Source organism: Cetorhinus maximus, chromosome 6, assembly GCF_964194155.1.
Source record: "Cetorhinus maximus chromosome 6, sCetMax3.hap1.1, whole genome shotgun sequence".
Taxonomy (NCBI): Eukaryota; Metazoa; Chordata; class Chondrichthyes; order Lamniformes; family Cetorhinidae; genus Cetorhinus; species Cetorhinus maximus.
The window spans coordinates 78,296,473-78,319,816 of record NC_135884.1 but is presented as its reverse complement, the minus strand read 5'-3'; the positions used below and the strand labels follow the sequence as shown (position 1 = coordinate 78,319,816).

Here is a 23,344-nt window from a genome sequence, read left to right as displayed (position 1 = left end):
TTGGTTTAAGGTGGGTGGGGGGGAAGAGACACATTGAGGGTGTGGTGTGAGCAGATAATCAAAAGATGTCAGAGACAAAAGGGTCAAAGAGGTGTTGAAGGTGGTGGTCTTTGTCTGAGAAAAGTGCTAATTAAGAATGCAAGACAGGATATTCAAAGTACAGCTCTAGTGGGGGTGGGGTGGAAAGACTAAAGGTTTTAGTTTTAGATTTAAAAATAATGGAAATAGGTGGGGAAAGAAGAATCCATATAAATTATTGAAAAAAAAGGCGGGTGGGGGGGGGAAGAAACGGGGTGGGGATGGGGGGAGGGGGAGTTTAAGATCTAAAGTTGTTGAATTCAATATTCAGCCCAGAAGGCTGTAAAGTGCCTAGTCGGAAGATGAGGTGCTGTTCCTCCAGTTTGCGTTGGGCTTCACTGGAACAATGCAGCAAGCCAAGGACAGACATGTGGGCAAGAGAACAGGGTGGAGTGTTAAAATGGCAAGCGACAGGGAGGTTTGGGTCTTTCTTGCGGACAGACCGCAGGTGTTCCGCAAAACGGTCGCCCAGTTTGCGTTTGGTCTCTCCAATGTAGAGGAGACCGCATTGGGAGCAACTAATGCAGTAGACTAAGTTAGGGGAAATGCAAGTGAAATGCTGCTTCACTTGAAAGGAGTGTTTGGGCCCTTGGACGGTGAGGAGAGAGGAAGTGAAGGGGCAGGTGTTGCATCTTCTGCGTGGGCATGGGGAGGTGCCATAAGTGGGGGTTGAGGAGTAGGGGGTGATGGAGGAGTGGACCAGGGTGTCCCGGAGGGAACGATCCCTACGGAATGCTGTCAAGGGGGGTGAAGGGAAGATGTGTTTGGTGGTGGCATCATGCTGGAGTTGGCGGAAATGGCGGAGGATGATCCTTTGAATGCGGAGGCTGGTGGGGTGATAAGTGAGGACAAGGGGGACCCTATCATGTTTCTGGGAAGGAGGAGAAGGCGTGAGGGAGGATGCGCGGGATATGGGCCGGACACGGTTGAGGGCCCTGTCAACGACCGTGGATGGAAAACCTCGGTTAAGGAAGAAGGAGGACATGTCCGAGGAGCTGTTTTTGAAGGTAGCGTCATCAGAACAGATGCGACGGAGGCGAAGGAACTGAGAGAATGGGATGGAGTCTTTACAGGAAGCGGGGTGTGAGGAGCTGTAGTCGAGGTAGCTGTGGGAGTCGGTAGGCTTGTAATGGATATTGGTGGACAGTCTATCATCAGAAATTGAGACAGAGAGGTCAAGGAAGGGAAGAGAAGTGTCAGAGATGGACCATGTGAAGATGATGGAGGGGTGGAGATTGGAAGCAAAATTAATAAATTTTTCCAGGTCCCGACGAGAGCATGAAGCAGCACCGAAGTAATCATCGATGTACCGGAGAAAGAGTTGTGGGAGGGGGCCGGAGTAGGACTGGAACAAGGAATGTTCCACATACCCCATAAAGAGACAGGCATAGCTGGGGCCCATGCGGGTACCCATAGCCACACCTTTTATTCGGAGGAAGTGAGAGGAGTTAAAGGAGAAATTGTTCAGTGTGAGAACAAGTTCAGCCAGACGGAGGAGAGTAGTGGTGGATGGGGATTGTTGGGGCCTCTGTTCAAGGAAGAAGCTAAGGGCCCTCAGACCATCCTGGTGGGGGATGGAGGTGTAGAGGGATTGGACATCCATGGTGAAGAGGAAGCGGTTGGGGCCAGGGAACTGGAAATTGTTGATGTGACGCGGGACCTGGAAAAATTTATTAATTTTGCTTCCAATCTCCACCCCTCCATCATCTTCGCATGGTCCATCTCTGACACTTCTCTTCCCTTCCTTGACCTCTCTGTCTCAATTTCTGATGATAGACTGTCCACCAATATCCATTACAAGCCTACCGACTCCCACAGCTACCTCGACTACAGCTCCTCACACCCCGCTTCCTGTAAAGATGTGACGCGGGACCTGGAAAAATTTATTAATTTTGCTTCCAATCTCCACCCCTCCATCATCTTCACATGGTCCATCTCTGACACTTCTCTTCCCTTCCTTGACCTCTCTGTCTCAATTTCTGATGATAGACTGTCCACCAATATCCATTACAAGCCTACCGACTCCCACAGCTACCTCGACTACAGCTCCTCACACCCCGCTTCCTGTAAAGACCATTTGTCCTCTTTACCGCCTGCTGCACCTGCATGCTTACCTTCAGCGACTGGTGTACAAGGACACCCAGGTCTCGTTGCACATTCCCCTCTCTCAATTTATAGCCATTCAGATAATCTGCCTTTCTGTGTTTGCTACCAAAATAGATAACCTCACATTTATCCATATTATACTGCATCTGCCATGCATTTGCCCACTCACTCAGCTTGTCCAAATCACACTGAAGCATCTCTGTATCCTCCTCACAGCTCACCCTCCCACCCAGCTTGGTGTCATCTGCAAATCTGGAGATATTACATTTAATTCCCTCATCTAAATCATTAATATATATTGTGAATAACTGGAGTCCCAGCACCGATTCCTGCGGTACCCCACTAGTCACTGCCTGCCATTCGGAAAAAGACTTGTTTATTCCTACTCTTTGTTTCCTGTCTGCCAACCAGTTTTCTTTCCATCTCAATACACTACCCCCAGTCCCATGTGCTTTAATTTTACACGCCAATCTCTTATGTGGGACTTTGTCGAAAGCCTTCTGAAAGTCCAAATAAACCACATCCACTGGCTCCCCCTCATCAACCCTACTAGTCACATCATCGAAAAATTCCAGTAGATTTGTCAAGCATGATTTCCCTTTCATAAATCCATGCTGACTCTGTCTGATTCTGCCACTGTTTTCCAAGTGTTCAGTTATTAAATCTTTTATAATGGACTCCAGAATTTTTCCCACTACCGACGTCAGGCTGACTGGTTTATAATTCCCTGTTTTCTCTCTGCCTCCCTTTTTAAATAGTGGGGTTACATTAGCTACCCTCCAATCTGTAGGGACTTTTCCAGAGTCCATAGAATCTCGGAAGATGACCACCAATGCATCCACTATTTCTAGGGCTACTTCCTTAAGTATTCTGGGATGTAGATTATCAGGCCCCGGGGATTTATCGGCCTTCTATCCCATCAATTTCCCCAACACCATTTCCCTACGAATACTGATTTCTTTCAGTTCCTCCCATCACTAAACCCTGCGTTCTCCAACATTTCTGGTATGTTATTTGTGTCCTCCTTTGCGAAGACAGAACCAAAGTATGTATTTAGTTGGTCAGCCATGTCTTTGTTCCCCATTATAAATTCCCCTGTTTCTGACTGTAAGGGACCTACATTTGTCTTCACCAATCTGTTTCTCTTCACATACTTATCAAAACTTTTACAGTCAGTTTTTATGTTCCCTGCAAGCTTACTCTCATACTCTATTTCCCCCTTCTTAATCAATCCCTTAGTCCTCCTTTGCTGAATTCTAAACTGCTCCCAATCCTCAGGTCTGTTGTTTTTTCTGGCCAATTTGTATGCCTCTTCCTTGCATCTAATACTATCTCTAATTTCCCTTGTAAGCCATGGTTTGGCCACCTTTGCTGTTTTACTTTTGTGCCAGACAGGAATAAACAATTGTTGCAGCTCACCCATGCGCTCTTTGAATGTTTGCCATTGCCTATCCACCATCATCCCTTTAAGTAACGTTTTCCAATCCATCATAGCCAACTCGCGCCTCATACCATTGTAGTTTCCTTTATTAAGATTCAGGACCCAAGTCCCAGAATCAACGAAGTCACTCTCCATCTTGATGAAGAATTCTATCATATTATGGTCGTTCATCCCCAAGGGGCCTCGCACAACCTGATTGCCAATTATTCCTTTCTCATTACACAATACCCAGTTGAGGATGGCCTGTTCTCTTGTTGGTTCCTCAATGTATTGGTCCAGAAAAACATCCCGTATACACTCCAGGAATTCCTCCTCTACGGTATTGTTACTAATTTGATTTGCCTAATGTATATGCATATTAAAGTCACCCATAATTACAGATGTTCCTTTATTGCATGCGTCTCTAATTTCCTGTTTAATGCCATTCCCAACATCACCACTACAGTTTGGGGGTCTATATACAACCCCCACTAACATTTTTTGCCCCTTAGTGTTTCTCAGCTCTACCCATACAGATTCCACATCGTCGGAGCTAATATCTTTCCTCACTATTGTGTTAATTTCCTCTTTAACCAGCAATGCAATCCACCGCCTTTTCCTTTTTGTCTGTCCTTCCTAAATACTGAATACTCCTGGATGTTCAGTTCCCATCCCTGGTCACCCTGCATCCAAGTCTCCGTAATCCCGACTATATCATACCTGTTTACATCTATTTGCACGGTTAATTCATCTACTTTATTGCGAATGCTCCTCGCGTTAAGGCACAAAGCCTTAAGGCTTGTCTTTTTAACATTACTTGTCCTGTTCCCACTATTTTTCACTGAGGCCCTGTTTGATTCTTGCCCTTGATTTCTCTGACTATCACTTTTCTTATTCCGCTTTCTGTCTTTTGTTCTTGTCTTTGATTCCCCTTCCTCTGACTCCTTGCATAGGTTCCCACCCCCTGCCATTTTAGTTTAAACCCTCCCCAACCACTCTAGCAAATGTTCCCCCTGGGACATCAGTCCTGGTCCTGCCCAGGTGTAACCCGTCCAGTTTGTACTGGTCCCACCTCCCCCAGACCGGTCCCAATGCCCCAGGAATCTGAAACCCTCCCCTTCACACCATCTCTTCAGCCACGTATTCATCCGATATATCCTACTATTTCTACGCTGACTGGCACGTGGCACTGGTAGTAATCCTGAGATCACTACCTTTGAGGTCCTACTTTTCAACTTACTTCCTAACTCCCTATATTCTGCTTTTAGGACCTCATCCCTTTTTTTACCTATGTCGTTTATACCAATGTGTACCACGACCACGAGCTGTTCACTCTCCCCCTTCAAAATGTCCTCTGGCCACTCTGAGACATCCTTGACCCTAGCACCAGAGAGGCAACATACCATCCTGGAGTCTCGTTTTCGGCCACAGAAACGCCTATCTATTCCCCTTACATTTGAATCCCCTATAACTATTGCATTCCCACACTTTTTACTCCTTCCCTGTGCAGCAGAGCCAACCGCGGTGCAACGAATTTGGCTGTTGCTGCTTTCTCCTGAGAGGCCATTCCCCCCAACAGTATCCAAAGCGGTATATCTGTTTTGCAGGGGAATAGCCACAGGAGATTCCTGCACTGCCTGCCTAGTCCTCTTGCTCTGCCTGGTTCCCTTCCCATTCCCTTCCTGCCTGTGGACTCTTAACCTGTGGTATGACTACCTCTCTATACGTGCTATCCATGGTTGATCCACGACCTAAATCCTACACCCGCCTTTGCCTCATATTCGTTAATACCCTTGGTTCACAAAAATCAATCTCAAAATTGAGATTGCAAAAATTGATCAATCTCAGTAAAAATTAGCAATTGATTTGAGCATCAGTTGACATTTGCAGAAGTGCCGAGTGCATGATTCATCTCGGCCTCCCCCAGAGATCCCCAGCATCAGAGGTGCCAGTCTTCAGCCAATTCAATTCGCTCCAAGTGATATCAAAAAATGGCTGAAGGCATTGGATATTGCAAAGGCTATGGGCCTTGACAACATTTCGGGAATAGTACTGAAGATTCCAGAACTGGCCGTGCCCCTAGTCAAGCTGTTGCAGTACAGCTACAACACTGGCATCTTCCGGCAATGTGGAAAATTGCCCAGCTATGTCCTCTACACAAAAAGCAGGCCAAATCCTTCCGGCCAATTACTGCCCCATCAGTCTGTTCTCCATCATCAGTGAAGCGATGGAAGGGGTGATCGACACTGCTATCAAGCGGAACTTGCTTAGCAATTACCTGCTCACTGATGCTAAGTTTGGGTTTTGCCAAGGTCACTCAGCTTCTGTTACAGCCTTGGTTCAAGCATTGACAAAAGAGCAGAACTCGTGAGGTGAGAGTGACTGCCCTTGACATCAATCAGCATTTGACCGGGTGTTGCATCAAGGAGCCCTAGCAAAACTGGAGTCAATGGGAATCAGGGAGAAAACTCTCTGCTGGTTGGAGTCATACCTAGCACAAAGGAAGATCGTTGTGGTTGTTGGAGGTCAATCATCTCAGCTCCAGGAGTTCCACCTCATCACTGCAGGAGTTCCTCAGGGTCATGTCCTAGGCCCAACCATCTTCAGCTGCTTCATCAATGACCTTCCTTCCATCATAAGGTCAGCAGTGGGGATGTTCACTGATGATTGCACAATGTTCAGCACCATTCGTGACTCCTCAGGTACTGAAGCAGTCCATGTCCAAATGCAGCAAGACCTGGGCAATATCCACGCTTGGGCTGACAAGTGGCAAGTAACATTTGCGCCACACAAGTGCCAGGCAATGACCATCTCCAACAAGAGATAATCTAACCATCGTCCTTGGACGTTCAATGGCATTACCATCACTAAATCCCCCACTATCAACATTGACCAGAAACTGAATTGGACTAGCGATGTAATTACTGTGGCTACAGGGGCAGGTCAGAGGCTAGGAAATCTGTGGCGAGTAACTCACCTCCTGACTCCCCAAAGCCGGTCCACCATCTACAAGGCACAGGTCAGGAGTGTGATGGAATAATCCCCAATTGCTTGGATGAGTGCAGCTCCAACAACACTCAAGAAGCTTGACACAATGCAGGACAAAGCAGCACGCTTGATTGGCACTCCATCCACAACCATTCATTCCCTACTCCACCGACGCACAGTTTCTGCATTACAAAAACTCACCAAGGCTCCTTAGACAGCATCTTCCAAACCCACGACCACTACCATCTAGAAGGACAAGGGCAGCAGATACATGGGAACACCACCACCTGGAAATTCCCCTCCAAGTCACTCACCATCCTGACTTGGAAATATGTTACTGTTCCTTCGCTGTCGCTGGGTCATAATCCTGGAACTCCCTTCCTAACAGCACTGTGGGTGTACCTACCCCACATGGACTGCAGTGGTTCAAGTAGTCAGCTCACCATCACCTTCTCAAGGGCAATTAGGGATGGGCAATAAATACTGGCCTCGCCAGTGACGCTCACATCCCATAAATGAATTTTAAAGAAGGACAACATTTTCATCCCAGATTTTATTTTAAGAGGAAGGATTGAGGAGGTGCTGTAGCCCATCTAGAGCAGCAGAATTGTATTCAACCAGTCTGTAACCCAATAGCCCAGATATCCTCACTCTTGTTATAATTCCCATGGAGACCAATAACATGAATGAAAGGAATCCCTAAACAACCTCGACAGGAAGAAACCAATGGACAAGATTCACTTACTTTTACTGTAACAAGCAAACCAAAATCAGCATAATGTACTTCAAATGATACTTCAAATAAAAAGGTAAATTTCACTTTAAATTGATATAGGGAGTGACAAGGTATTGAAGGTGTTGGCAGGCTTAAAAGTGGACAAATCTCCAGGTCCGGATGATTTGTGTCCCAGACTGCTAAGGGAGGCAAGGGAGGAGATCGCGGGGGCTCTGACCCAAATTTTTAATTCCTCTCTGGCCATGGGGGAGGTGCCAGAGGATTGGAGAACAGCTAATGTGGTTCCGCTATTTAAGAAGGGTTGCAGAGATAAGCCAGGGAACTACAGACCAGTGAGTCTCACGTCATTGGTAGGAAAACTATTGGAGAAAATTCTGAAGGAGAGAATCTATCTCCACTTGGAGAGGCAAGGTTTGATCAGGAATAGTCAGCATGGCTTTGTCAGAGGGAGGTCATGCCTAACAAATTTGATTGAATTTTTTGAGGAGGTGACCAGGTGTGTAGATGAGGGTAGTGCAGTTGATGTAGTTTATATGGATTTCAACAAAGCCTTTGACAAGGTCCCACATGGGAGACTTATAAATAAGGCAAATGTACATGGGATACATAGTAATTTGATAAGGTGGATTCAAAATTGGCTTAGTTGTGGTAGATAGAGGGTGATGACAGAAGGATGCCTTAGTGACTGGAAGCCAGTGTCCAGTGGCGTACCACAAGGATCTGTGCTGGGTCCCCTGGGAACAAAGGGACCTTGGTGTGTATGTCCATAGATCTCTGAAGGCGGAGGGGCAGGTTAGTGGGGTGGACAAAAAGACATAGGGGACTTTATCAATCGAGGCATAGATTACAAAAGTAGGGAGATCATGTTGGAGTTGTATAGAACCTTGGTGAGGCCACAGCTGGAGTACTGTGTGCAGTACATTATAGGAAGGATGTGATTGCAGTGGAGGGGGTGCAGAGGAGGTTCACCAGGATGTTGCCTGGGATGAAACATTTTAGTTATGAAGAGAGGTTGGATAGAATTGGGTTGTTTTCGTTGGAGCAGAGAAGACTGAGGGGTGACCTGATTGAGGTGTACAATATTATGAGGGGCATGGACAAGGTAGATAGGGAGCAGCTGTTCCCCTTAATTCAAGGGTCAATCACATGGGGACGTAAGTTCAAGGTGAGGGGCAGGAGGTTTAGGTGGGATGTGAGGAAAAACTTTTTTACCCAGAGGATGGTGACGGTCTGGAATGCACTGCCTGGGAGGGTGGTGGAGGCGGGTTGCCTCACATCCTTTAAAATGTACCTAGATGAGCACTTGGCACATCATAACATTCAAGGCTGTGGGCCAAGTGCTGGTAAATGGGATTAGGTAGGTAGGTCAGGTGTTTCTAACATGTTGGTGCAGATTCGATGGGCCGAAGGCCTCATCTGCACTGTGTGATTCTGTGAAATAATCGATGCAAGAAAGATAACATCTTACAAAATTACAACCATCCTCCCTCAGCATATATTGCATTAAATTCAGCTACCAAGCCACATAACCCTCTGTATTTCTCAGGTAGAGATTCAGTTCATGCAAGAGATAGGCCCGAAGTCTCCTCAGACAGCAGTCTTACCACGCCCGGTTTCTATGGGCCCCCAAAAGACACATCCTTCCAGACATACACTGCTGAGCTCCTGGAAACCGCATTTTGGGTTTTATTTTCCTAGCTGCACATGACTTCCCTCCTAACCACCCCCATCATTCTGTTTCTGAACTGTTCCCTTTCTCCTTACCTGAACTTCTCGCCTGCCCTGTTTCTGTTCTTTCTTCTGAACAGAAACTGACTCCTTGCAAAAAATCCTGTTTGGTTTTTAACACAAGCAGGTTAGCTTCAACTTCTTCCCCTAACAGCAGTTTCTGTCTGTGTCTTCTCTGTTCACCACCACCCTCCAGCTTTGTTGAACCCCACTAGGTATATCCTTCCTTAGTTAAGGAAAGCAGAACTATACAGAGTACTCCAGATGTGGTCTCACCAAAGCCCAAATAATTACAGTAAGATTTCATTATTCTTGCATTCCAATCCACTTGCAATAAAAGCTAACACAATATTTGCCTTCCTGATAGCTTTCTCTATTTGTATATCATGCCCCAGCCCCAGCTTCACAAGACCCCAGCTGTAATACAATAACCCAACTAGCTTCTATTTGCCTTTTCCGCTCCTCAGTTCTCATCTCCATAGCAACCTAGGTCACATAGGCATTTCTCAAAAATGAGATGCTTACCAAGAATCCAACAGCCCTCTTTCCAACTATCTGTTTCAATTTAAGTTAAAAGGACATTTCAAAATATAAGCTGCTAGCAAATTTCAGCAGTCATGACATTCTATCATTAATATCAAGGCAACCAACCCTGGTTCAATGAGGAGTTCAGGAGAGAGCAGCACCAGGCCTACCTAAAAATGAAGCGCCTACCTGGTGGAGCTATAACAAGGACTGCATGCATGCTAAGCAATGGACACAGCTTGCTGTAGACAGAGCTAAGCGATCTCACAACCAATGGATCAGATCAAAGCTCTGCAGTCCTGCCACATCCAGTAATGAATGGTGGTGGACAATTAAACAACTAACTGGGAGAAGGAGGCTCCACATAAATCCCCATCCTCGATGATGCTGGTTCCAAGCATATCAGTGTGAAAGACAAGGTTGAAGCCAGAAGTGTCAAGTGAGGTCCCCACTATCATAGATACCAGTCTTCAGTCAACTCAATTCACTCATTTAATATGCAGTAAGTGTCTGCGGCTCCAGGAACTTTGGCTCGTGGTTAAAGAGCTGCAGTCTGAGCTTCGGATGCTGCGATGTATCAGGGAGAACAAATGTTACCCTGAGTTTTTGTTCCAGGTGTCAGTCACACCCTTTAGGCTAGGGTCTTCTGATTTGGTTCATGGTCATGGTCATGGTCAGAAGAGTGTGACTGCAAGTGAGACAGCTATGGGGATCAAGAAAGTAGAAGTGAAGGAGCTTCAGCCTTCATAATTGTCCAAGAGGTTCAAGGTTCTTGCAGCCTGTATGGACGAAAGCAGGGGCCAGAGGGGTAGATGAGCATATTGACCATGGCACTGTGGTACAGGAAGCCATTCAAGTTGGGGGGAGTTAATAGGAATGTAGTGGTAGTAGGGGACAGTATAGTCAGGGGGATAGACACAGTTCTCTGTAGTCCAAAGTGAAAGTCCAGAATAAGGGTCATGAGGACTCGAAACATCAACTGTGCTCTTCTCCGCCGATGCTGCCAGACCTGCTGAGTTTTTCCAGGTATTTCTGTTTCTGCTTTTGTTTTCGAAAGTCCAGAATGCTATTTTATCTGTCCGATGCCAGGATTAGGTACATCTGCTCTGGGCTGAGAGGAACTTGCAGTGCAAGGGGGAGAATCCAGTTGCCGTGATCCATGTCAGTACTAACGACATAAATTGGACTGGGAGAGAGATACTCCCTGCTCAGGGAGTATGAGCAGCTAATGGCTAAATTAAAAAGCAGAACGTCAGGGATAATAATCTCTGGATTACTATCTGATCGTGAGCAAATTGGGGTAGGGTAAATAAGATTAGAAAGTTGAAGATGTGACTCAAAGGTTGGTGTGGGAGAAATGGGTTTCAGTTCATGGGGCACTGGCACCAGTAATGGGGAAAGTGCAAGCTGCATCGTAGGGACCTGAATTGTGCTGGGATGAGTGTTCTGGCAAGTCATATAACTAGGGTGGTAGAGAGGGCTTTGAATTAAATATTGGGGCTGAGGGATCAAGTGAAAGAAGGTGTGATAAATTAAAGGGAGAGGACAAGGTAAGAGAGCAAGGTAGCAACAAGGATAATAATAATCAGAGTGTGGAAGGAAGGGACAGGGCATACAAACTTAAGAGCATGCAGCAGATAAGGTTGCAAAAATAGTAAGAAGACAGAACTAAAGGCTCTATATCGGAATGTGAACAGCATTCATAACAAAATGGATGAATTGTCAGCTCAAATAGAATTAAATATAAATGATCTGATAACCATTACAGTGACATGGCTACAAGATGACAGAAGTTAGGACCTGAATAGTCAATGGTACTTGACATGCTTGACAAGGTCAGGAAACTAGGAAAAGATGGTTGGGTAACCCTGTTAATTAAGAATGACATGAATTAAATAGTACAAGATGACCTTAGTTATAAAGATCAAGGTATAGAATCAGTTTGGGTAGAGATAAGAAATAGTAATGGTAAGAAGTCACTTGTGGGAGTTGTTTATAGGCCCCCTAACAGTAGCTACACCATGGGCAGGATATACAGGAAGAAATAATGGGGGTTTGTGAGAAAAGTACTGTGATAACCATCAGTGATTTTAATCTACACCTAGATTGGATGATCCAGATTGGCAAGGGTAACCTGGATGATGAGTTCATACAAATGTTTTCGAGATGGTTTCTTAGAGCAGCACATTCTAGCGCCAACCAGAGAGCAGGCTATTCTAGATCTGGTAATGTGCAATTGATGAGGGTCATCAAGGGGGAGAGTGGTGGGGGTCAATGAGGGGCCTTGGCAGCGAGGGCGGGTCAGGGAGATTAACATAAATTCAAGGTGAGGGGCAGGAGGTTTAGGGGGGATGTGAGGAAAAACCTTTTTACACAGAGGGTGGTGATGATCTGGAATGCGCTGCCTGGGAGGGTGGTGGAGGTGGGTTGCCTCACATCCTTTAAAAAGTACCTGGATGAGCACTTGGCATGTCATAACATTCAAGGCTATGGGCCAAGTGCTGGTAAATGGGATTAGGTAGGTAGGTCAGGTGTTTCTCACATGTCTGTGCAGACTTGATGGGCCGAACGGCCTCTTCTGCACTGCGTGATTCTGTGAGACAGGATTAATTAATGACCTCATAGTGAAGGTGCTCCTAGGTAGCAGTGATCATAACATGATTGAATTTCTCATTCAGTTTGAGGGAGAAAAGAGTGGGTCTAAAACTAGCATTTAACCTTAAATAAAGGCAACTATAAGGGTATAAAGACACAGGTAGCTAAACTGAACTGGGAAATTAGGTTTAGCGATAGTTTAGTCGAGGTGCAGTGGCAGACATTTAAGGAGGTATTTCATAACACTCAGAATAAAGATGCATTCCAGTGAGAAAGAAAGGCTCTAGGAGAAGGACCCACCATCCAAAGCTAACTAAGAAAGTTAAAGATAGTGTCAAATTGAAAGAAAAAATGTTCAATTCTGCGAAGATTAGTGGCAGGTCTGAAGATTGGACAGAATATAAAAAGTGACTAAAAACTTTATGAAATATATGGAAGGGACCAAATGTATGGTTGCTGAGTTTGCTGATGGGGTCCGGGAGATGGGTGTTGAGTGCATTGAGGGTGGGTCAGTGAGGGGGAGGGCTAGTGAGGGTCATCAAGGGGAGGGTGGGTGGGGGTCAGTGAGGGGCCTTGGCAGCGAGGGCAGGTCAGGGAGAGTGGGGGGGTTCATTGAGTGGGTGTTCAGTGCAGTAACCCAGAAATGCAATGAAGGGTGGGTCACTGATTATATTCAGGGCCGAGTTAGATACAATTTTGATCAGCAAGGGAGCTGAGGATTATGGTGGGCAAGCAGGAAAGTGGAGTTAAAGCCACATTCAGATCAGTCATGATCTTACTGAATGGTAGAGCATGCGCAAGGGGCCAAATGATCTTCTCCTGCCCCTAATTCTTGGGTTCTTGGCCTAGAATCATAGAATAATACAAAGCAGAAGGAGACCATTCAGCTTTGAAATATCTATCCACACCCCTCTTCTTTTGCTATGTCCCTGCACATTTTTCCTCTTCTTATATTTAGCCAGTTCCCTTTTGAAAGTTACCATTGAATCAGCTTCCGCTGCCCTTTCAGGCTGTGTTTCCAGATCATCAGAACGTGCCAAATAAAAAGATTCTCCTCATCTTCCCTCTAGTCTTTTGTCAATTATCTTAAATCTGTTATGAAATTAACCTACTGCTGAGAAAGAGATGCTGTCGAAGCTTTTCGTCTTGCATTCATCTGGATAGATTCTCAAGAATGCTGAATGTCAAAGGGAACAACAATTTATACTGCATGAGAGGAGGGTGCTGATTGTTTGCCAGGTGGACTCTGGTAGAGGCGTTACAATGGAGAATGTACCAGGGAACAGTTAACTGCCAAGCGTTTGTCTAAATTCAAACCAGGCAGGTCGATCCTGATTGGTTAAGGCATTGCCATGGGGAATGAATCAGGGAATGGCTGTTCCCCAAGCTTTTGTTTAGTTGAAAAAAGTCACAATGTGTGGACATGTTCTTTCTGTTTGCAAAGGACAGGGTCCTATGTGTGAATACATGTAGCTTCTAGCACTCATAAGTGAGCCACTGATAATCTTAAATTGGTTGTCAGTATAATTCTTAGCACAGTCTGGATTGTTTAGCAAGTGTTGTCCAATCGCAGAATCGCATCTAATGTTGGACACTGTTCTGAGTTTTGCAAGCACAGTCTGGTTGAGTAAAGTTAGTACTTTGCCTTTTGCGAACAGAGGGAGGGACAAGTTGTTTGATATGATCCACCAGTCATTGGGACATACGGCCTACACACCTGACATCACACTGGGTGGAATTGTTCGTGCCTGCTGGCGTTGGGCGTGAGCAGACAATATGGCGAGAAGGCCAAAAATCGACGTCGTGAAACCAGTTTGTGATCGTCTGCTCGGCCAGTCGATGGCAGGCTGTATTACCTGCCATCAGATGTTGGGAAACTCATTGTAATACAAATGCATATCATTATAAACCTAGCCCGTCGGACTCATTCCCCACCCCACCCACCATGCTGGATCATCTGCCCACAATCACAACTGCACATAAGTGACATGCACCTGGTGAGCTGCACTTTGCTCGGGACTTCGCGGTTTGTTTGCCTATCTGGCTTCAGGCAGCACTTGCAGTCATCAGTGCCGGGCTTCACAGACAGCATCACAGCACTTTTAGCGGGGCTCATGGGCAGGTCTCTACCTACTATACAACTGCAGGTCTTGGGCTTGTTTGGGGAAGGGGAGAAGTGGCTTCAGGCAAGGGAAGAGGCTGCAGGGTGAGGGCTGTACTGGGGAAGGGGGGTATCCCAGGGCTTGCGTGGGGGGCACAAGTTGATCTGTGCAAATGCCCTCAAGATGGTGAGGGCTGAGGAGGCAGTCTCCAGAGCAGATCAGGCCAGATGGAGATGTGAGGGTGTGTGTGAAAGAGTGAGTGGTGTTGTCCCTTGAGCTGGCAGTGAATGAGATGCCAGTGCATGTGTGATGGGCTTGAGTGTGTGAGTTTAGAGTGATGAGGTGGTTGCCTTACCCTCTATCTGCACTGGATGGTCAACCTCTTCTGTGCAGTATTGGCACTGAACACCGCTGCCATCGCCACCCAAGCCAGAGTGGTAAAGTTGCTGCCCCCCTACAGCCAGAGTAGAGGTAGGTGACATCACAGCGGGCATCCACAGCAACCGTAAGGCGCTCGATGGACACGTCACTAAACCTGGGAGCTGCAGTCTTCTTGTCCTTCAGGGCCATGTCTTATTTGCAGCAGTTCTGGACTGGAAGCACGGAGAGGCGTGCGAGTGGCTGCACTTTAAATGTGGCACCCAGCATGATAAAGTGGTGAGGTGACGGTGTGGCAGGCGAATCAGAGCCCACCCACTATGGAAACGACGTGTTTCCTGGAAATGCATAATTAATGCGGCGGGTTTGGGATGCTGCTGCATGAGAAGCCGCCATTGCAGCCGGCAGGTAAAACGTCATTTTACCTACGCGCTACCGCACTTAGTGCAAATCTGGGATGATTCCGCCCTCTGGCACTGAAATTCATGTACCACATTATTCATTTGTATGGTAGACAATGTCTTTTTGGCTTGATGGCAGCATCCTGTTAGTGGAGAAAACCACTCATGTTGCTCCTGCATAGTAGCAATGTGAAACAGCTAGATTCACCTGTTGCTCAAATTTTTGAGACACCGTACCCTTCCAGGGTAATCTGAGGGTAGACTGGGCACTTTTCAGGATCAAAAGTGGTAGCCTTAGGCTTATTCATGTGTTTACACGATACACAATGAGCAATGATCTGATCAGGTCAGTCATTATCCCTCAGGATAGCTTTGATTCACCCTATTTCAGCATCAGTGATATGATTGGGGTAGGCATTATCCCAGAGAATCTGCCCTGATGAGTGCAAGATGAAAAGCTTCAACAGCATGTCTCCCTTTTCAGCAATACCCAGGTTCTGTACTAGCAAACAACTACTTAATTCACTGCTATTAAATCTACATTGTTCTGGCTCATTGCTTGCTATGAATTCCCTCAGTTATTTTCTATATGCTGACCATTGCAACACATCCACTTGATCTTTGTTTTGTTTGTACTTAAAGCTACTGCTTTTCCTTTTTAAGTTAACGTCTCATATATTGTCTCGGCCTTTCCCTTGCTTGTAACTCTCTTCTAGGCCTTTCATTTTGCATTCTATTTTTGCTAAATTACTTTCATTTGTGTATTTTCATCAATTTCTACCTTCCCTATTCAGTCTTTCTGATTCCTTAGATTTTCGCTGTTTACCCCCACCCCACCCCCAACTGCTTCTATTAAAGCATTCCACCAGTTCATTAGCTTCCTTCCAATTCAAATGCATCTCCAATCTTCACCAAAACTGGTGCCAGTATCCTAAAAAAAAACTGAACGCACACCTCTGCCCTCAGCCCTTTAGCCAAGTGTTGGCCTCAAGTTCTAAGTAGATTACCATCAATAACTCCTCTCCTGTTGTATCGCAAAAACTTCTGTCTTGTTCCCTTTAATGAAAAGAGTGTGGTTTAATGGCTGGATTACAGTCATTGAACTAAATGGCTATTAATGACATTTTGTCTCATCTAAAATCAGATAAGGCGGTCTTGTAGCCTTGTCAGCAGGTATTTCTTGGAGACAATAATGTCCTTAAAAGTGTAACACAAGAATATGAAATATTTTCCCTCTTCTTTCAGATTGTCTATCGGCCAAAGATTGAATTAATTGCTGCTGGTAATGATGATAGTAACTCTGACTCAGAGGGGGGAGTAGGAGTTCTCATAGAGGAGGTCACAGAGGAAACAAAGGAAGAAAGTTCAGCAGAGCCAAAAGGATATGTTTGTGGAGGTGAGTCTGTCCAGGAAAAATCAAGTGGAACTTTAGAAGAGCCTGCGACACAAATGCCCATCAGCAAATCAGAAAGCTTGTTACTGAGTAAGAGAAGTACAGAAACAGCAACACTTGAATGGAATAACAGCAACACTCCGCCTGCAAGAGGTGAGGGAGTCCAGTCTACAAGGATACTGATAGAGGAAATCTCTAGCCAATCCGTTACTGAATGCACCAAGCAAGTTAAACCACCATCTCAAGGTAAAAGTACTGAGAGCAGATACTGGAAAATATCTCCGAGGGTAAAGTATTGAGAGCAGATACTGGGAAATATCCCCGGGGGTAAAGCACTGAAAGCAAATACTGGGAAACATCGTCAGGGGTAAAGTATTGAGAGCAGCTTCTGGAAATATCTGAGAGCAGATATTGGAAAATATCCCCGAGGGTAAAGTACTGAGAGCAGATACTGGAAAATATCTCCAGGGACAAAGCACTGAGAGCAGTTACTGGAAAATATCCCTGGGGTAAAGTACTGAGAGCAGATACTGGAAAATATCCCCAGGTTAAAGTACTGAGAACAGATACTGGGAAATATCCCCAGGGGTAATGAACTGAGAGCAGGTACTGGAAAATATCTCCAGGGGCAAAGCACTGAGAGCAGATACTGGAAAATATCTCCAGGGGCAAAGTACTGAGAGCAGATACTGGAAAATATCCCCAGGTTAAAGTACTGAGAACAGATACTGGGAAATATCCCCAGGGGTAATGAACTGAGAGCAGGTACTGGAAAATATCTCCAGGGGCAAAGCACTGAGAGCAGATACTGGAAAATATCTCCAGGGGCAAAGTACTGAGAGCAGATACTGGAAAATATCCCTGGGGTAAAGTACTGAGAGCAGATACTGGAAAATATCCCCGGGTTAAAGTACTGAGAGCAGGTACTGGAAAATATCTCAGGGTAATGAACTAGGAGCAGATGCAAAGAATATCCTAGGGTTATGAGCTGAGAGCAGATACAGGGAATATCCCAGGGATAATGAGCTGAGAACAGATAGTTTATGATCCTTAGGATATTCTCACTGAGAGCAGATAACGGGCAATATACCAGGAGTCATGAGCTGTGAACAGATATGGGGAATATTCCAGGGATAAAGCACTAAGAGCAGATACTGGGACTATCACAGGGATATTGAACTGAGAGCAGATACAGTGAGTATCCCCAGGCGTAACGAACTGACAGCAGGTACTGGGGGATGTTCCAGAGGTAAAAGCACTGAGACCTTCCTAGACCAGCCACATATATCTGAGAGAGCAGATCAGAAACTGGTTAATCTGCAGCCAGTGTATCACCTTCCACCCCTCAATTTTCCCATCGTCTGCCAGACATAAGTCAGGACTGATTTGAAATGTTGTCTACTTGCAGCTGCAACAACACCCAAGAAACTTGACTCTCTTCAACACAAAGCAGGCTGCCTGATTGGCATCACATCATCACCTTAAAAAAAATCCCCTCCACCGTTGGCACACAATGGTTTTTATGATTACCGTCTACAGTGTGCAGCAACTCACAAAGGCTTCTTCAATAGCACCTTCCAAGCTCTCCATCACTTAGGATAGGACAGCAGATGCATGGGGACACTCATCCCTCTAATTTCCTCTCCAAACCATACACCATCCTGACTTGGACATGTGTTCAGCATTCCTTCATTGTCACTGGGTAATTATCCTGGAACTACTTGATTGAGCACATCATGGGATTACCTAGCCATACCGACCAAACCAGTGTAAGGGGGCTTACCACCACCACCTCCTCAACGTCAACTAGGTATGAGCTATAAATGCCAACCTTGTCAGTGATACACACATTCTGAGAATGAAGAAAAACACCCATGTAATATCAGTGCTTCCAAAAGGTCTTCCCTTTTCTTTAGCCAAGGATTTTCCGCCGTCATGGTTGACAGGGCCCAGGAATCCTATTTTCTGCATTTCTGCTCTCACCCTTTTCCCAGAACCATGATAGGGTCACCCTTATCCTCACCAGCCTTCACATTCAGTGAATTATCTGGCACCATTTCTGCCATATTGAATACAAATAACCACTTAAAGCACCTTCACCTCCGCTTTTCAGTAACTTGAATGACCATTCCACCATTCCTTCTGTGATGCCTAAGTCCACTTGTAATCATTCCCAGCACTCCCCTTCCCACAGCACCTTGCCATGCAAACCCAGGAGCTGCAACACCTGCCCTTTCAGCTCCTCTTTTCAAATGATCCAGGGCCCCAAACATTCCCTCCTGGTGAAACAGAAATTTACTTGTACTTCTTCCAATTTTGTATACTGCATAAGCTGTTTACTGTGTGGTGGTCTCTACAATTAGGGAGCAAACATAGATTATGTGATTGTTTTGCAATAAACTAGTCTGCAAATGTGGCCCTAACTTCTCGTCAGCTCCTATTTTAATTCTCTGCCTCACTGCCACATTTGTCTCTCTATCCTCAGTCAATTGTTCCAATAAAACCCGAGGAACAGCATTTTGTCTTTCCGTTACACAGGTTACAGCATTCCAGACTCAACAGTGTGTTGGACAAGACCTTAACCACTGCTCCTATTCTCTTTCAAACAGCAAGCGTTGGTGATGGAGGGTTTTTGCAACCACTGTGAGTGGAGGTGTTGTGGGCTGGTGTTTGTGGTATCAGTGCACAGCTGTAGTGATGGTCTGCACCTCTGTGGCCTATTCACTGTTCTACACCACGTTTCCAGGCAACAACAGCTTAAAAATTCAAATTTGACCTTCAGCAACAGATGCTCAATAGACTTGGCAAAGTGCAGAGCCAGAACTAAACATGGCATATGATGGTGCTGCCCTCTGGAAAACATGTTCTGCCAGTGGGCTTTGTGCCAAACCCCTGTGGGCCTCAGAGGACCAGAGATCTCTCAGAAATCTCCCAGAGACAAGTTGGCATTAACTATCTTGCAAATGTGGAAAATGAGGGATTACATAGACTGGGAGAAAGAACGTCACCTCTTATCAGAAATTTCAGGAACTGTGACATCAAGGGACTAGATGGTCCTCTAATTAAGACATTCCAGTACTGCAGTGGGGACTGTTAGTGTGTTTCTTTGTGGTTACTGTTGCAACAAGGGGTTGTTAATCCAGTGGTAACTCCACTTATGATATATCCTATCCCTTGATGTGGTATGTGCTGTCTTGGATTGTTGTTCATGTAGGGAGAGACAAGATTGAGATTTCCCTTTCACCAATACTACTATAATAATGTAAATCTATGCAAAGTATACTGGGATAGCTTGACTAGCTAACTCATCTTAAAGGATTTTAATAGTGATCCTCAGTTGACATCCCTATAACTCCATGTGTGACATCCTGCTGGGTACTTAGTTGGAGTGGGGTTGGCAGTTCAGGGATAAGATGTAAGAGCTGGGCTTTTATTGGGGAGATAAAAGGCTAATAATTATGCTGCACTCTATTGCTTCAAATGGTTATTTTAATGAAAAACATCAGCATGCTCTAAATAAACCTGTTCAGGTGGTGTAGCTACCATGGTTATAGAATAATGCTTTTGGTGTGAGAACAGGTTTTTATGGTTATGACCACTATTGTTTCTAATATAGTTGAGACAACAAATTATTCTGAATTTGCTAATGGAAGCTTTTTTATCATGAGAATCAATAGCTGAAAAAAATTGTCTTAATTTTACACACCTTAAGTTAGTTTTTTTAAAAGATGACTTTACTGACAAAATTATAGTAAAACAAAATAATCAAAATTCATGTCTATTTTAATTTCATTTTTTTTCTATTGCTACATAAATCCCATACATGTATTTTATTTATTAGATGTAAATTATGCATTCTACCAGAGACACGTGGCAAGTTACTAAGTATTTGGTATAGAAACACTGAATTTTTGTTTTGCGGCGCCCTGTATTTTTTATTTTCAGCATTTTTATTTTTAAGACACTCTTCAGGTGAAAAAAGGTTGTTGATCCCTTTAATAGGCTGTTTGAACCCAACACAAACAATGTGCTTGTTAAATAAGCACTTCTGCCTGGTAGAGAAGGAGTTGGGCTTGGGTGCTGGGATACAGCAGTTTAGGAAAGATCTTGGACGGAGCTATTATTAATTACACTAATGGGTGTGAGGATTGAAAAGAAGCTTGAGCCAGCAGCAAGACATGTGCAAAGGGCTATTGGCAACCTACTCTTTGGGATTTTCCTGTCCTGTCACGGGCAGGACGGAAAATTTGATGGATTCGCTAAAGGCCAGTTGACTTCAGGCGGGATTGGAAAATCCTGAATTATTCATTCGATTATTTTGATTTTCTAAGGAAATCTCACTCATAATCTTTTTAGGTCATGGTCCAGAAGGTGAAAGAATGAAGGAAGAATTAGGACATTTGGAGCTTCAACACATCAACACTGAAGACATTGAGTTTGGTCTGGACTGAGGAACCCAAATATTCCATTGGTGATATCGAGCCAATGAGCAAAGTCTACAGTTCTCAGCAGATTTATCTAATTGTTATAGGTTAAACAAAAATTATTAATTTTCTTTTAGTTAATTAACAATGTTTTAAAATGTGCTGTTAAGCCTATTTTTGATTGATGTTTCAATAAATTAGTTTATGCTAGCAGAGACCCACAATACATTTGTGGTGGAAATTAGCATCTTTATTGCGACAGTACTTCATTAAATCCCCATCCCATTCCATTCCTCTCATATCATCCCCAAACCATTTCCCCATCTAGATTTCATTCCTCCCATTCCATTCAACACCTCCCATGCTATCATCACTCCCTCCCATGCTATCTTCTCCCTCCCTCCCATGCTATCATCACTCCTTCCCATGCTGATCCTCCCCTCCCTCCCACCCACCCATGCTGATTTCCCCCCCCCTCCCACCCATGCTGATTCCCCCTCCTCCCTCCCACCCATGCTGATTCCCCCTCCTCCCTCCCACCCATGCTGATTCCCCCTCCTCCCTCCCACACATGCTGATTCCCCCTCCTCCCTCCCACCCATGCTGATTCCCCCTCCTCCCTCCCACCCATGCTGATTCCCCCCCCTCCCTCCCACCTATGCTGATCGCCCCCTCCCTCCCATGCTATTCCCCCAACCCACCCACTTAATGCCATAGCCCTCCTTCCCAATTCTTCAAGTTAGGGTAACTTTGTAGTTGAGCTCCCCTTATCTTCCATTTTTTTTCACCAACAACCCCCACCTTGCCACTGCTACTGCAACGAGCTTGCACCATGCCATTTTCTCCCTGCCACATTGCATATCTACCGCACTCCACCACTCCTTAATCGCTACAGACAGGGTAATTGGTTGTTTTCTTTTATCACCAGCCAAGCCCCGCCCCACTCCACTACCACTGTGGCTGTCACCAACTGTTGGCAGATGCACATGCACCGTGCACTCCACCGTGCGCTCTAGTCCACTGCGTGCTCCACTCCATCGCACGCTCCACTCCACTGTGCACTCCACTCCATGCACTCAACTCCATGCACACTCCACTGTGCGCTTCAATCCATTGCGTGCTTTAGATCACCGTGCGCTGCACTGCACCATGTGCTCCAGTCCACCGCGTGCTCCACAGCACACTCCATTCCACCACACGTTCCACTCCACCGCGCGCCCCAATCCACTGCGTGCTCTGCTCCATGGCACACTCCACTCCATCATGCACTGCACTCCATCACGTGTGCCAGTCCACCGTGTGCTCCACTCCATCACGCGTTCCACTCCATTGCACGATCCACTCCATGGTGCACTCCAGTCCACCATGCGCCCCAGTCCATTGCACGCTCCACTCCATTGTACGGTCCACTCCCGTGTGCTCCAGGCCATCGCACGCTCCATTCCATCATACACTCCACCGCACGCTCCGCTCCATGGTGCACTCCAGTCCACTGCACTCTCCACTCCATCGTGCACTGCAGTCCACCGCATGTTCCTGTCCACCACACGCCCCATAAGCCTCCACGCGTGTCAGGCTCTACCAACCAAATCAATCCACCAACCAATCAGGACAGTGCGGACAGACAAATGCATCATATTATTATAGATTATGTTTAATTCTGCAACAAAAAGAATCAGGTGCCTAGTTGTGACAAAGGTTGGATAGTATGGAAAGATGGGCTCGACTCATGCACTTGATAGATGCTTCATAAGCCATCATCCTCTCTTCATTCCCAACAAGCCTTTTGTGCTAAAATGTTCCATGATTAATAACTTTATTAGTGACATAACTTCCCCTAACTTCGCCAGTTGCTATTCCCACTGGAAATCCTCAGCTAGTTCACCTATTAAAGATTCCCCCAGTCCCCATAGGTTAGGAACAACCTTTCATTGCACTCTCAAAATCATTTCATATTCGTGCCTGAGTGATAAGACTAGCGGCAATGGGACAGACTGACCAGTCCCTGAGTGACCTGTCCATGAGTGAGCGTAACCGATCCCGGAGTAAGGAGGTTGCTGGTCCCTGAGTGAGTGAGCGAGTGACTCGGCCTGAGTGAGTTCAGCCAATGGGCTGCGGGTGACCATTGTGACGTTTGTTTGTAAACTATTGGGATGGCGGAAGCTCAGGGGCGGGGCTAGGAGCGCGCACTTACAGCGCGGGATCGCGCCTGGGGGGGTGGAGTTTCGTCGGGCGCGCACGCATAGGCTGTGGTGAAAATCGGGGCGCGCTGGGCGGGTTCACGGTGCTGGCACCCTGAGTGAGCGGAACCCGAACCTCACCGGGAGCGGCCGGAGACACCAGGGGACAGAAAGAATGATCGAGCGGCCCGATCCCAATGCGGGCGGCGGCGGAGGAGGGCCGGTGAGGGGGAGAGGAGAGGGGGAAGGGGAGGGGAGTGTTGGAGGTGGAAGGGGAGGGGAGTGTTGGA

General features: G+C 45.9%; 2 protein-coding genes across 6 annotated transcripts in view; both read left to right on the top strand.

Moving 5' to 3' along the window:
- Positions 1-21,096, top strand: part of dnaaf1 (dynein axonemal assembly factor 1) — a 190,442-nt gene extending 169,346 nt beyond the window's left edge. For 4 of the 5 annotated variants that reach the window (XM_078543904.1, XM_078543903.1, XM_078543905.1 and 1 more), the window contains 2 exons: positions 16,303-16,696; positions 20,807-21,096. In XM_078543904.1, the coding sequence (XP_078400030.1) occupies positions 16,303-16,696; positions 20,807-20,901 (489 nt within the window). In that variant the 3' untranslated portion in view covers positions 20,902-21,096. The remainder of the gene's footprint in view (positions 1-16,302; positions 16,697-20,806) is intronic. The other variant, XM_078543907.1, reaches the window with a different exon arrangement.
- Positions 21,097-23,062: 1,966 nt separating this feature from the next.
- The window catches only part of LOC144681848 (septin-7-like), a 77,825-nt gene continuing 77,543 nt past the window's right edge, over positions 23,063-23,344 (top strand). Inside the window, exon 1 of the mRNA XM_078543900.1 lies at positions 23,063-23,277. Within this exon, the coding sequence (XP_078400026.1) occupies positions 23,230-23,277 (48 nt within the window). The 5' untranslated portion in view covers positions 23,063-23,229. The remainder of the gene's footprint in view (positions 23,278-23,344) is intronic.